The sequence below is a fragment of the Cavia porcellus genome, unplaced genomic scaffold (genome assembly GCF_034190915.1).
Source record: "Cavia porcellus strain 051 isolate PalLab524CR breed Dunkin Hartley unplaced genomic scaffold, mCavPor4.1 scaffold_23, whole genome shotgun sequence".
Classification (NCBI taxonomy): Eukaryota; Metazoa; Chordata; class Mammalia; order Rodentia; family Caviidae; genus Cavia; species Cavia porcellus.
This window is the reverse complement of record NW_026947506.1, coordinates 37,818,670-37,832,427: the sequence shown is the minus strand read 5'-3', so window position 1 is coordinate 37,832,427 and position 13,758 is coordinate 37,818,670. Positions and strand designations below refer to the sequence as shown.

The following is a 13,758-nucleotide window of genomic DNA, read 5'->3' as shown; positions in this document are numbered from 1 at the left end:
TCAGTAACCCTGGAGCTGGGGAAGCTGAGACAGAAGGATCACCCAGGTTTGAGGCCTAACTACAGTTCAACAAAATACAAAACAAACCAAAACAAACACAGTACAGCTGAATAGAGCTTCCTGTAGAAAGTCTAAAATAGTTGAAACTTTCAAGCTTGTTGGAAGCTCAAATTTGTACTGGAAGAAATACGCTTGTTATGATTACTCATTGTTATATCCAAACCAGGCCCCCGAGGAATCACTTGATAACAGTTTGTCAGCCCACTTTGAGCTACTAAGTGGGCCTAATAAGACGACTCCATTATGGGGGAGCAGACCCCTCGTCAGACTAGGTGGGCAGTCTAATAATACAGGGAACAGCTGCAATTCCAATTAAGTTTGACCGGTGTCCTTCAAACCCAAGGACGTGACACGGTTACATCCTCCCCCAACCCTCCTGAAGGCCCTCGCCTGGCTCCTAGCTTGGCCTCAAGAGGCCCCAAACTGCGAATGCGCCCTCCTCCCGCTTCCCTTTCAAGCAAAGACACGGCCCCAAAGTGCGAAGCGGGCCTTTACAGACCCCAGCACACCCGGACAGGTCACCGAGTTCTGACTGCGGAGCGCTCAGTCCGCGGGGCTTCAGGCGAACCAGGACTGAAGACGAACAGGCTCCTGCGCCCGGGCCTCCGCGCGGTCCAGAAGACAAGGAAATCTTCGGCCCAGGCCAGGCGCCTCTTCCTGGGGAGACGAAACAAGGGACCCCTCCCACGGCAACCCAGAACGACTTCCGGGGGACTCGGCGAGAGAGGCGGGCCTAGCTACCGTCCCGTCAGCTACACACTCCTCCGCAGAGCCGCGCAACTCTTCCGGGGCGCTCTAGACTGCCGGGGGGCGGGCGCTTCTCACCGGCATTTCCGGCAGTGGAGCGCAGGCCCCGGATGCGACCCGGGGAGGGCGGTGGAGGGGAGTTCCGGCTGAGCGCCCGGTGCAAATCGTTAGTGGTTAGTGGTCGTGGGCGCTGTCTACTGCACTTGGCTTTGCACGTTCTTCAGCGGTTGCACCGCTCTCTCTACTGATCTAGTGGACGTTGCTAGCCATTACACCAGTGATGACTGCGACAAACGTCAGGAAAACTAACCTGACTCCAGCCGCTACTGCGTAGGGAGGTGGCCACCTCAAGGGGCACGTACTTGGGGTGAGGAGGAATGGCGAGCCTAATGGTCGGATTGACCAGTAAGAAACTAGCTCAAGGGTGCTAATGCAGAGTGTGAAATATGACTGACTAAAGACGCCTTGGTGATAGGACATGAAATCAAGACTTATTAATGTAACAAAGAGGTTAAAATTCTCAACACCCGTGTTTCTCTGCTGACACAGTCTTGCTCAGCACGTGCTGGGCAGTCAGGAGGTATTGTGTTTAATCCTGAGTAGATAAACAAGATTAAAAATAAAGAACTCTTCATCCCAATGAGCCCTGACCCATTTGTCTCTCAAAAAATTAATGTGTATTGGCAGCCTTATCTAAAACTACAGGGGCTGCTGTGAGACGGGAGTAAATGACCTTGGCAATTTGCAACTTGATGTATAACTTCAGGTGTTTCTGAAAGAGTAACAAGTCACAGCAAGCCCTGGAAAATATATCTAAGATAACTCCATTTGCCAACTCAGACGCTTCCCCACATCTACAATCTGTCACACTAAACATAGGAGTCCTCTCTTGGAACCTTGCCTGCTGTCCCTCTTGGCAGTGTACTCTAACCTGAATAAACTCTTGTCTTTCCTATATTCCTTGACTTTGGTAATTCTTTTACCACCTCAATCACTGCCCATACACTGTCTGGCACATTAAGGATCTTGGGCGAACTCAAGAGAGGATGAGGTTCAACAAGTTGGAATGGAAGAAACAGAAGTAAGACAAACCAATTATCCTTCTGGCTAGAAAGACTCAGCTATGCAGATAGGCTGCAGAGGCAAAGAACTGAGAAACCCTTAGGCATTGCAACTCCCTGTATGTCTCAATCCTTATGAGATTACGATGGCTTCTAGAAGAACTAGATTTTCAGGACAGTTGTCATTTTAAAGTATGAAAAACATTGTGGCGCTACATGCCTTTAATCCTAGCAGTGAGGAGGCTAAGGCAAGAGGATTCCAAGTGGGAGGCCAGACTGGGCTATGTAGTAAGATCTTGTTACCAGCCAGCATGGACCTGATTTTTGACAGAATGGAGAGACAGAGAGAAAGAGGCCTTTAGTGGAGGCACCAGAGGTCTGCAGAAGAAACCCAAGCACTCTCTGGGTAGAACAAAGAAGTGGAAGTATTTTTTTCAGGTCTGGCTGGGGGAGGAATTTGGGAGGTGGGCAAAATGACATAATCAACAGCTGATTTGAAAGGCATCTGCCTGCACAAAATAGAAAAACATCGGGGACTGGGGGTGAAGCACTTGGGTGGTTGCGGGGTCTTGGGATTGGAGAGGGCTTGGCACACGTGCAAGAAGGGAGTGGGAGGTTTATTAATGGAACTAGAAGGAGAACATAGAAGTTACTCTTAGAGAGATAAATTGTTTCTCTGGGCCCCATACCAAGTTGGACGAATGTCACTTTAGAGATAGATAAGCCTCAAGCTGGCAGAATCTGTCAGAAACTAAGACTAAACCACAAATTTACAGTAGAAAAAAACTTTAATTAGAAAGTTAAAGAAAAGATAGGAAAAGATTTAAGTTTAGGTAGCTGGAGAGGGCACACTTTGATAGAGGGATTCAGAGTGGTCCTCCCACAAAGGCAAGCAACTATGTTCAATGACTAGCTGGTAGGCTGGGATCCAGTTGATCATTATCTCATTCCTAGTACATAGTTTTGGAATGACTGAAGGATGGTTTCCTTCCCAAAAAAGGATTATCTTTGTTTATGATGGTCTCAAGTCATGTGGGGCTCCACCTTTACTGGAATTCAGGTGATCACAGGTATAAAAGTGACTGGAAGGTGAATGTTACTGTAAATTCCTATCATGGTGTCCTCAATCTTGAATGTGGATGAGATTAGGAAAATTGGCTAATCAACCCTGCCTGGCCAGCTTCTAACCCAACATTCCCTAAATGATCATCAACATGTCCCTATGAAAATCTAAGAGATTTAATAAAGATTTATCATATAAAGTATACATAATGAAGGTCAGGCTTTGCTTTGCTTTTAGTTACTTATTAAGCACATGTAGACCCAAGGGATGAGTCATAGTTCATAGTAAAAATGGCTTTTCAGACTGTGGCTGCCCCAGGAGAAAACATAAATCATGCTTTTAATAAGTAGTAGGCAAAGTCCAGGACCCTCCCTGTTCCCAGGCCCTTGACTATGTCAAGACTATGTTCCCTGTGTCTCAAAAGGAATTTTTTTTAATACCAGGAATCAAACTCACAACCTCATGTTTGCCAGGCAGGCCCTGTGCCACTGAGACATATTCCTGGAGCTCAAAAGGAAATGTTTAAAAAGTGATTTGGAAGAAACTTTAAACATTGCCCAACCAAATTAAATGCCACCTTTTAATATTTCAAATTAAGAAAAAATTGAAGTGTATTTGTATGTTAAAACTATGTCAGCTTCTCAGAGATGTTGTAATATCTCCTAGCCTTTCTCTGTTGAGTATCATGGATTTAGTCCAACTTCATAATGCAGCACAGTCCCTCTAGTCTACAATGTTCCTGTCACAATGGAATGAGGGTCAGATATAGAAAAATGCACTTCTTGGTCCATTGCTTGCTGGGCAGCTTCACTTACAAACTTTTTTGTGTGTTGAGTAAAAATAAACCCCCAGGGATGTGTAGCTACTGTTTCTACTGTTGACCCCACCAAGTCTCAAATTTGTCCAAGTAAAATAAACTAGATTATACTAAAGCCCCTTCCAATTTCAGAATTCAATCATAGACTGAACTTAGCTAAAAAATTCAGCTATACAAAATCTTAATGACCTGTCAGTTTCTTGGTATTCCACCATAATATATGACATGTTTTATGGAGAGGTACTAAGTGGCAGATAACTAAAGAAAATTTATTATATAGGCCAACACTAGGTAGATCAAAAGCAATTAATAAATGAATTTTGATGAATACACTGTAAGATCAATGAAATCTTACTATTTTTGAAGAATGGGAGAAATGTATGTAACCTACAATATGAATTCATAATTTACTTCTGTATTTCAAGCCTGTGCTACTATAACATTGCTCACATTCTTATTCAGATGTCTTATAAATAACCTAGCAGTTGTAGTACACTCACATCTCTTAATTTATAAAACATGACCTGCTGAGAATTGAATTACCAGGCCCTTAATGATTTTATTGAACTTTATACAAATAAGAAGAAAATGTTGCTACTGTATCCATGAGAACAAATACTACTGGTTGCAATGAACTACATATATTATGTGACTTAAGGGTAATAATGAAAGCAAAAAATAGCCTTTATTCTTGATGAAAGCCCTAGTTGAAATGATAGGAAAGCATTAAAAATTGTATTTTAGGGACTGGCAATAGTCCATTAGTGGAGCACTCCCTAGCATAAGCAACGTTTTGAGTTCAATCTCCAGCACCATAAAAATAAAATTCAGAGCAAGAGCTATCAAAATTTTACATACAAAGCCTGGTGTGATGGGTCACACCTGTAATCACAGCACTTAAGAGGCTGAGGCAGGAGGATCATTGTTTCAAGACCAGGGGGCTACAAAGTGAGCTCAAGGCCAGCCTGAACAGCGTAGCAAGACACTGACTCAAAAAAGAAAAACAAAAGATTTTTTTAAACATACAAATCAGTAGAGGAGTCAGTCTGAGGTCAAAAGAGGACCGAGTACTGAGATCATTTGAGAAATATAAACTGAAACCAGTGGTTTCTACCATCACCAACCCTGACTTGGAGCAGGAAAGTACTCCTGGGCCTCTCAAAGTCAAGGAGAAACAGCTGTACCCCTGACTGAAGCCCTGGATCTTCCAGTTTTACCTCTAATTGAAGTCCCTTCATCTTGATTCATCTTGCCACTATGAGGGACTGCTTCAAAGAATGTTTTCTTTCTCTTCATCTTTTAGAATTTTGACCCAGATATGCAAAACCAAGATTTCATTTCCTCCATCTTAAAATACTTGAGACAAAATTTCAATGAACTATATTGAGAATCATAGCAGAAATGAGTTTGCATGTTTCAGTACAGAGCACGTGTTAGAGCTCGGTGATAAAGTGCTTACCTGGAAACATGCTGGAATGGGGATAGGAGCTCTGGTAATTTGCTGCCGGTGAGACAGAAAAGGCTATGAAAAACCAGACACATTTGGTGCAGAGCATTATCTACGCTAGGCCTCAGTAAAGCTGAGATGCTTGGATTCATTTCAAGAGATAGTTATTATTAAGTCATAATACACTATATCTCTGTGCCTCTTATTTCTTCACCTATAAGATGGGGACTATAATTACTTTTTGTGGACAGTTCCTTAAGATCATAGCACAATGCTTTGGAAATTAAAAACACTATATAAGCATAAAGCATAAATGCTTATACCAAAGACAAACTGTGGAGAAATAATTCAAGCTCAAAGTTAAGCATACCAGAGTTTCAGTCCTGACATGAACTTTTCCTACCTAATCATGAACAACTGATTAGCCTTTCCAATGTTCAGATACATTACAAATTTTGTAATAAATACATATTAACATGTAAAAAGTCTTTAGCACAGATACAAAACTTCTTTTTTCCATTTTTTGAGACAGGGTCTCACTTTCTCTGTGCAGGCCAGGCTGGCCTAGAACTTGCCCCAATCCTCCCGCTCACAGCCTCCTGAGTGCTGGGATTACAGGCATGTGTCACAATGCCCAACTAGTTTTTGTTTCTCTTATAAACAAGATTTTCCTATTCCCCTAGTGTTTAAGTTTATTTATCTAGACCTAGTGATGGGCTTGGGCTAGCTAGTCATGTGCTCTTCTGGTCTGTATCAGTGATACATACCATATTGTAATTTTCTAAGCAGGCACACAACAAAGCAGTTGCCACATTGCATCAGACTCGTGATTTATCATGCTCATCATTCTATCAATACCAGAGGCACTAAGAATGAGATACCTTGTAAAGAAGTAAAATCATTGACAAATTCCAAAACACACGTTTTTTAATTTTGTTATTCATCCTTGAATAACCCTTATTATCTGCTATATTTCTGACATCTCTGCAGGTATCTGCTGCCTAGAATTCAAGTCTATTTCATCATTTTCTTCCTTCTTACATCATTCTGACTTGAAGGAGTGTCTTAACAGTCCTACTATTCAGAGATTTGGCAACTTCAAATCAACATTTCTGGTGAAGTCATGTCCATAAGTTTTCCACAAAGACAGAAAACTGCTAACATCTTTGCTTTGTCTTAAAGCAAAAGAACAAAGCTGGGCTGGGCTGGGCAGCTTTCTAGGGGGGAACGACACAAGGAAGAGGGTCATCTTGCCACATTCCACTGGGGCTGGATGCCAGGAGCAGTAAGTAAGAATCTCAAAGCCCCACAGTCCTTCACCACCTCTCCCTGACCATAATCCAGAGCTCAGGGTAGGCACAGTAGATAGATGAAAAGAGCATTAATATTTAACCCTCAAAACATACTGACTAGAGAACCCACTCACTGCCAGTGCATCACTGTCCAGTCTTCCTCAATGGACTGCCACCCACCTTGAGGGTTCTCTAGGAACCCTCAAGGTCTCACCTTGGTGGCTCTCTAACTTGTCCTCTATAAAGCAAAGAACTTAAGCTCCTCTTCAGAGTGGGAAAAAGACCAAGTTCTATAATTGGTTCTCACTAAGAAAAAAGAAATAAAAGGACTGATGGGGAATCTAGCCTCCTGGGTGGAAGGTGCAGGTCACCTCACATAATGCAGCAGCTTAATTGGGACTACTACTTGGCCAAGTTTGTAGTAGTCCACTGTTATCTGCCATGATTCATGGTCTTAGTTCTATAGCATCCAGATTGGTGAAATAAATATATATATATATATATATATATATATATATGAAAAAGGCTATTACTTCTGTATCTATTAAATATGTAAGGATACCCCAATCTCTGCCACTCTCAAAAAAATAATACCCTTCTTAACTACTGTGACTGGGCTGGCATATTTCCAGGAGTTCCCACCATATTTCACTAGTTTCATAGCCTCTCTGTCCAGTGTACATTTCCAGGCATGAAGATGACAACTAAAACATTTCTCTTCTACAATAGATCTCAATCTACAAGTAAAGAAACCTAGGTGAGGGTTCTACCAAGTAAGCTATGTCCCTTCCAATCACACACTGAGGAACCATGAACATGACCACTAAGTGAGTCCATACACCCAGTGAATCCAAAGGAGTATAGACCTGGATTAAGATTCCACTTACCTGACTCCCATATGGTTCTGTGAGGAGAAGAAAGGAGTCTTAGGTATTTGTTTCTAATATAGAATGACCTCAGTAAGTGGCCATGAGTCTCTTTAGAATAAATGGGGAAATCACTCTATATGTACTTTCCATCACATTGTATGATCTTTCCTCAAAGCAAATAAATTCACTTTTAGTCAATTGGCTCTTGAACACTGGATTGTAATTTCTCATTGGGATGGTTGGCTCCAGACTTCTGTTCATTCATTCTTCTGATTAACTATATTAAATCTATCAGAAATTTTTGTAAATCCCTAAGTTCAGCCTCTGATGCATACATTCAGGCAGTTACCAATCATAGCAAACTGTATCTACTTCGCTACTGATAGTTATACTCTGCTAGCTAGATTCTGCTATTCCAGGATCTATCATCTTTTGCTACCCAGAAGCCCAATTGTTTAAGAGAATCTCTTACTACCAGTCCAGCAAATGAGGACAGCCAATAAGATTTTTAGTGATGCTATTCTCCCATCCCAACCAATGTAGTCCTTACTACCTTGGTAAAACATTCTCCAGACCCTCCTAAGAACCATAGCTTGTTTGGTCCTATATAACTCAGTTTGTCTATTTATGAACTTTTTGATCCAGCCTTCCTCCAGCAGTTCTGGCATCTCTACATCATTTAATATCAGCCTTGTCTTTCCTAAACTTTTCCTAAGCTCCAGGGTTTCAGCAATCCTGCCTTAGTATCCAGAGGAGCCTGGATCATACACAGGGATATGACACTATACCTGGTTTTCCTAACCTTTCAAGAATCATGCCAAAAGTATGTTAATCTCATTTCCCAGTTGTCATTTGGTTAAATTCTGTCACAGGGTGCCTCATGTTGTCAAGATTTCCAACTTTAAGTAAGTCCCCGACAGCACCTCCAGGTCACAAGCCCTACCGGTATATTCTAACCAAGACCTGAAACTCTTTCAGCATAAAATCACTGTAATACCTTAGCAGGCCTAGCACTTGCAAAGTTGGATTATGGTAAAACTTGGTCCTCCTAACATGTCTGATGGATGGGTAGGAAGGTGGGAGCAGGTTCAGAGGGTCAGCATTATCTTATACATCACCTGTTTCATTCAAGGCATCCACAGTTTCAATAAGTGAAAGCTGCTATTTTCCAACAAATGGGCCAGTTACACAGGATGAGTTCAAGGGAATCAAGGGATTCAAAAGTACTCAAGCATGGTTATTCATATAGTCCTGTCTTTTCTACCTATCAGAGCCAACTTTGACTACAGCCACCGTGGTTATGAAATCAGGCTTTTGTAAAGTTCAGTCATCCTCAGTTAAATCTTATGTCTTTACTTTAGATGTGTGATTATGTCTGTAGATAAAGGTCTCTACACTTTTCATTAATTCAGTGGCTATTTACTCTGTCATCTTCTATCTGGAAGAAGTCAGTGGCTTTCAGCAGAAACACTGATCCTGCAGTCCTTATATTATATTCTTGTTTGTCCCAAACCTTACATAAATCAATTCATCCTTTCCACTTGTGTTCCATCCCAGTTCACAAGTCAGTACCTCAGTGATTGCATTGGTATTATATGACAAGACTAGCAATATTCTACTCCCTACCAGTGATGGGGCTCTCATGGTCCGACGGTGAGTGACCAACTCCACAAGCCACTCATAGTCAGCTCTCAGGACCACTCACGGCACCAAATGTCTTATGTGAGGTTCTCCAGAGTAGAACCTTAGAAAGGGACTCAGAGCCACATAGCTTTGTTGAGTGTGCTCCTCAGGAAAAGCCTTTGAGGGAGGGTATGAAAGACAACAACGAAAGGAAAAGCTTGGATGTAGCTCAGATTATATCTAGCTTTGGCCTGATCCCCAGCGGGTTCTAGGACACAAACCACACCAGTTTTTCCCTTCAAGATAAGTGAATCAGCTTTTTTTCCCTGTCAATCATGTCTAAGTCACTGGATGGGGACACAGAGGAGAAAATTGGATTAAGGCAGCTCCCATCTTCTAAAAAAAAAAAAAAAAAACCCTAATTACTGTAGTAATACAGCTGGGTGCACTTAGCAGACAAACACAAGAGTCTCTGAGGGATGGGCAATACCAACTTGGTAATGGAGGCTAAAGTGGGCAACACCATGAACCACACAATCAACATGGGCACCAAAAGCAGACACAGAACTTCAGTAGCATCCTTGAAGTGCTCTCATTCTCTGTAGCAAACATGCTTGAGTCAGTTCTCTTATCTGTTATCTTTCCCTTGCAAAATTCCTACCAAAACCTTCCCAAATGGCAGGTGGTACTAGACCACATTCACATCACTTCCTTGTTAGTTTTTCAATTCTACTTGCAACATAAACCAAGACTCAATCCTATATACCATCAACCTACACATGAGGCCTCTCCTCATGGAACTGGTGGACATACTCCTCAGGGAACTTGGGAACTGGTGGACATACTGCTTAGATTAAAATATCTATCTGGGTGTGATGGCACATACCTATAGTCCCAGCACTCAGGAGACTGAGGCAGAAGATTTGCCACAAATTCAAAGCAGCCTAAGCTTCAAGGCCAGCCTAAACTACACAGCAAGACTTTGTCCCAATAGTAAGTAAATTAATTAGTTAAGATATTAAATTCAAGCTAGGTACAGTGGCACACACCTATAATTATAGAAGTCTGGGAACCTGAGGCAGGAGGACTGCAAATTCTGACGTAGCCTGGGTAACTTAGCAAGACCCAATTGGAAAAAAAAAATTTTTTTTTAAAGCCGAAGTGTAACTCATTGGGAAAGCCCTGTGTTCAATCCTAGTACCACACAAACACACTCACACACCCACACCCACACACACTGGATTTTGAGGTAGTTACCTCAAATTCTAATTCAACATAGTCCAATTCATTCTATGGATTTGTGTGTACTACAAAATAAACCAGCCTCCAGTTTCACCTTTTTCTGTATCTCCCTAAGGTCTTACACACCTTAATAGTATTTGATTAAGACTACAATTTCTCAAAGATTTACAAATTTAACTTTTTACTGGATAACCCTGTAACTAATATAATCAAAATGAAAATAAGATAGAATATTTCATGGATAATTTGTAGCTTGGATTAGACAGTAGAAACACATCTCATCCAGGTTCTGAACCCAATTTTATCAAAATATAGATGCCTAAGTCAATTTCTTTTCAAAAGGTTTAATACTTCGATGGGAACAATGATTGGAGTATTCTAGTGGTTGGCATAATAGTTTCTAGAAAAAGTTCATTGCTGAGGTACCAAAACAGGTGTCATGCTGAAGAGTTCTTTCACTGTACTCTTCCCTGAATCAATATGCTGTCAAACAAGGCAAACTCTACAAATAAAGCATATTTCTACTGCATTCATGAGGCTTTTCCCAGTGGCAGTTTTCTGAGATTCTAATAAAGAATGAGTGTCATCTGAAGGCTTTCCTTCATCTGCCATATCCAGCTAAGCATAAAGATGCTACCCAAAGCACTTCTAAAAAGTAATACAAACTGGTATTTACTTATTGTGGGTGCTCCAGTGTTCCTTCAGGCTGAGTTCTTTTTTTTTTTTTTTTTTTTTTTTGTCTTTTTCCTTTTTATCGGTACCAGGGATCGAACTCACGACTGCCTGCTTGCAAGGAAGGCGCTTATGCCGCTGAGTTAAATCCCCAGCCCCCAGGCTGAGTTCTAACGGAAAGAATTCAATGCATTTGTAGATTTAATGGTTAAGTTGGAAAAATGCTTCATATTGTTATTACACTCATTACTGGAATAAGGTCTCTCTTTAGGAAGGCTTCTTTAATATTGGGCTGTTTTTTAATAGAAACCCTATACACATAAGGCATTTATGGGATCTGTCCTCTCATGGCTTCTCAGATGCTTAAAGAGGCTACAACTCCAGCTGAAACGCATTCCACATTCTTTACACTGAAAAGGTTTCTCACCAGTATGGATTCTCTGATGTTGATTAAGATGTGATTTCAGAGTGAAGCCTCTTTCACATTCATTACACTGATAGGGTTTTATACTGGGACAGATTTTTTGATGCTCTTTTATGTGGGAACACTGGCCAACATTTCCTCTACATATATCGCATCTATGGTTTTTCTCTGCAGTGTGAGTTCTATAATGTTGAATAAGGTCTGAACTGTAATTAAAGGCTTTTCCACATATGTCACATTTATATGGCTGCTCTTGTAACTCAATCTTTTTGTCTTCAATCACAGCCAAGTTCCAACTGTACGCTTCTTCACAAATGCTGTTTTTCTCATTTTTCTGACCCACATGGAGCACCTGATGTTCAACTAGGCTGACATACTGAAAAAAGATTTCTCCACATTCATGGCACTGATGGGACTTCTCACGGGAGTGGAGTCGCAGATGTCCAGCAAGGTGTGAACGTCTTCCAAAGCCTTTCCCACATTCGTTACACTTAAAGGGCCTCTCCCCACTGTGCACACTCTGATGCTGAACAAGATGGGACCTCACTCTAAAGGATTTCCCACATAAATGACAAGGGTAGGGTTTTTCACCTGTGTGAACTCGTTGATGCTGAGTGAGGTGCACACGTTGGTTGTAGCTTTTCCCACACTCATCACACCGAAATGGCTTCTCCCCAGTGTGAATTCGTTGATGTTGAATAAGATGTGCACTCTGAATAAAGCTTTTTCCACATTCATTACATTTATGTGGTCTCTCTCCTGTGGAGGGTTTCTTGTGGATATAAGTGATCTCACTGCAACTCATCCTCTTTGAAGAGGGCTGTCCTAGTATCTCCTTCATAGGAATTCCTTGCTTTCTATCAGCTTTGCCTTGCTGTTCATAGCCTTCTCCAGAACCTTGAACTTCAGAAGAATTCCTTTGGATTTTTCCTGATACTTCCATGTCTGCTTCTGAAAATTCTGAAATTTTGTTCTTAACATTCAATTTTGTATTCCTATTTCTTTTGTCGCTGCCTAAAAAAGAATAAAAATGCAAATATCATCAGTTATTTTGAAAGAAAAATAAACTGTTGGGATGGGGAGAAGAGAATGATTAAATGAAATTATAACAGAAGTAACAAAGGGGAATGTTTGAGACCAAAAGGAATAAAAAGAAAAAATTGATATTTGTCCAGTAAAAAGAACAAGACAAAAAAAGAGATTTATCTAATAGGTAGTAGGAATGACTAAGCTTAGGTAATAACCTCGGTGAGGTTAGGATAGGGTAAGCCAAAAAAGTGTATGGAAGGAGTGAAAGGAATTCTGAAATGGGATGAAAGACAGAAATGAGGAGAGATTTACTACCTAAAATGAGGAGTTAGGCACACTGAATGAGGCAGAACAGAAACATAACTGGATGGTGAGAACTAACAAAGACTAGAATAAAAAACAAAAGACTATACAAGTGTTTAGAATTAGGAAAATATTCCTAAGAAGCCATGAAACAAAAAGAAGACTTCAAAAAATATCAAGATAGCAGATGATAAATTAATACCTGCCCTCGTAACCTGGGCTGACCCTCTGGCTTCTACTTCCTTCATATGGAAACTTACGTTTCTCTCATTTTTATTTTGTTTTGTTTTGTTTTGTTTTGTTTTGTTGAGACAGGGTCTACTAGGTAGTTCGGACTGGTCTTGGACTCATTTATATAGCTCAAGGCTGGCCTGCCTCAGCCTCCCAAATGCTGGGGTCACAAGCATGCACCACCACATCAGGCATACTTCATTCATCTTTAATATCCCACCAGACCACACCGCCGTGAGAATCCCAACAGGATCTGTTCTCTATTTTCCTGCCAGATCCTGAGTACCTAGCATGAGAGGCTCTCAAAAGTAGCTGGATGAAAAAATCAGCATTCCTCCTTTGGCCCAAAAGAGTAAGGGGAGGGTCAGAGTAATGATTAGGGAATAAGTCTGAGGAACAACTACAAGCAGAATCTGAAAGATACTTGAGAAGCAACTGCTTTTCAAGTCCAGAGGGCTACCAGATGGTCTTCCCAAACTGGGTAGTCACCAAGGAGAATGGGATAAAACTGGCTAAGGAGAAAGCTCAGCTTAATATAAAACTCTAAAAACATTACAAACTTCTGTAACTATCTATACCATGAAAGAACACATGCAGTGACTGGTAATGTGAATCACAAGTAGCTGAGCTTGAGGACCTCAAGAAGATAGATTTAAAAATTTAAAAATAAAAACAGGTGGTGCTCACACACGTAATCTCAGCAGTCTGAGAGGCTGAGGTAAAAGGATTACAAATTTGAGTGCAGACTAATGACTTAGCCAAGACTGTCTCAAAGGGGTAGGCAGCTCAGAGTTAAGAGCGTAGGTTCAATACTCATACCATAAGTTAACTAAATTAAATTTAATAAAAAAAACTCTGGCCAGTCTTAGAGCATTAAT

The 13,758-nt window shown here is 41.0% G+C and overlaps 1 protein-coding gene across 5 annotated transcripts in view; it reads right to left on the bottom strand.

Annotated features, from left to right (window-relative positions):
* Positions 1 to 13,758, bottom strand: part of Zkscan5 (zinc finger with KRAB and SCAN domains 5) — a 76,587-nt gene that overhangs the window by 42,421 nt on the left and 20,408 nt on the right. For 3 of the 5 annotated variants that reach the window (XM_063234178.1, XM_063234179.1, XM_063234180.1), the window contains one exon: positions 10,550 to 12,331. In XM_063234178.1, coding sequence (XP_063090248.1) covers positions 11,205 to 12,331 — 1,127 coding nt within the window. In that variant the 3' untranslated portion in view covers positions 10,550 to 11,204. Of the gene's footprint in view, positions 1 to 559; positions 12,332 to 13,758 lie in introns of those variants that run through there. The other 2 variants (XM_013152581.3, XM_063234177.1) reach the window with 1 other exon arrangement.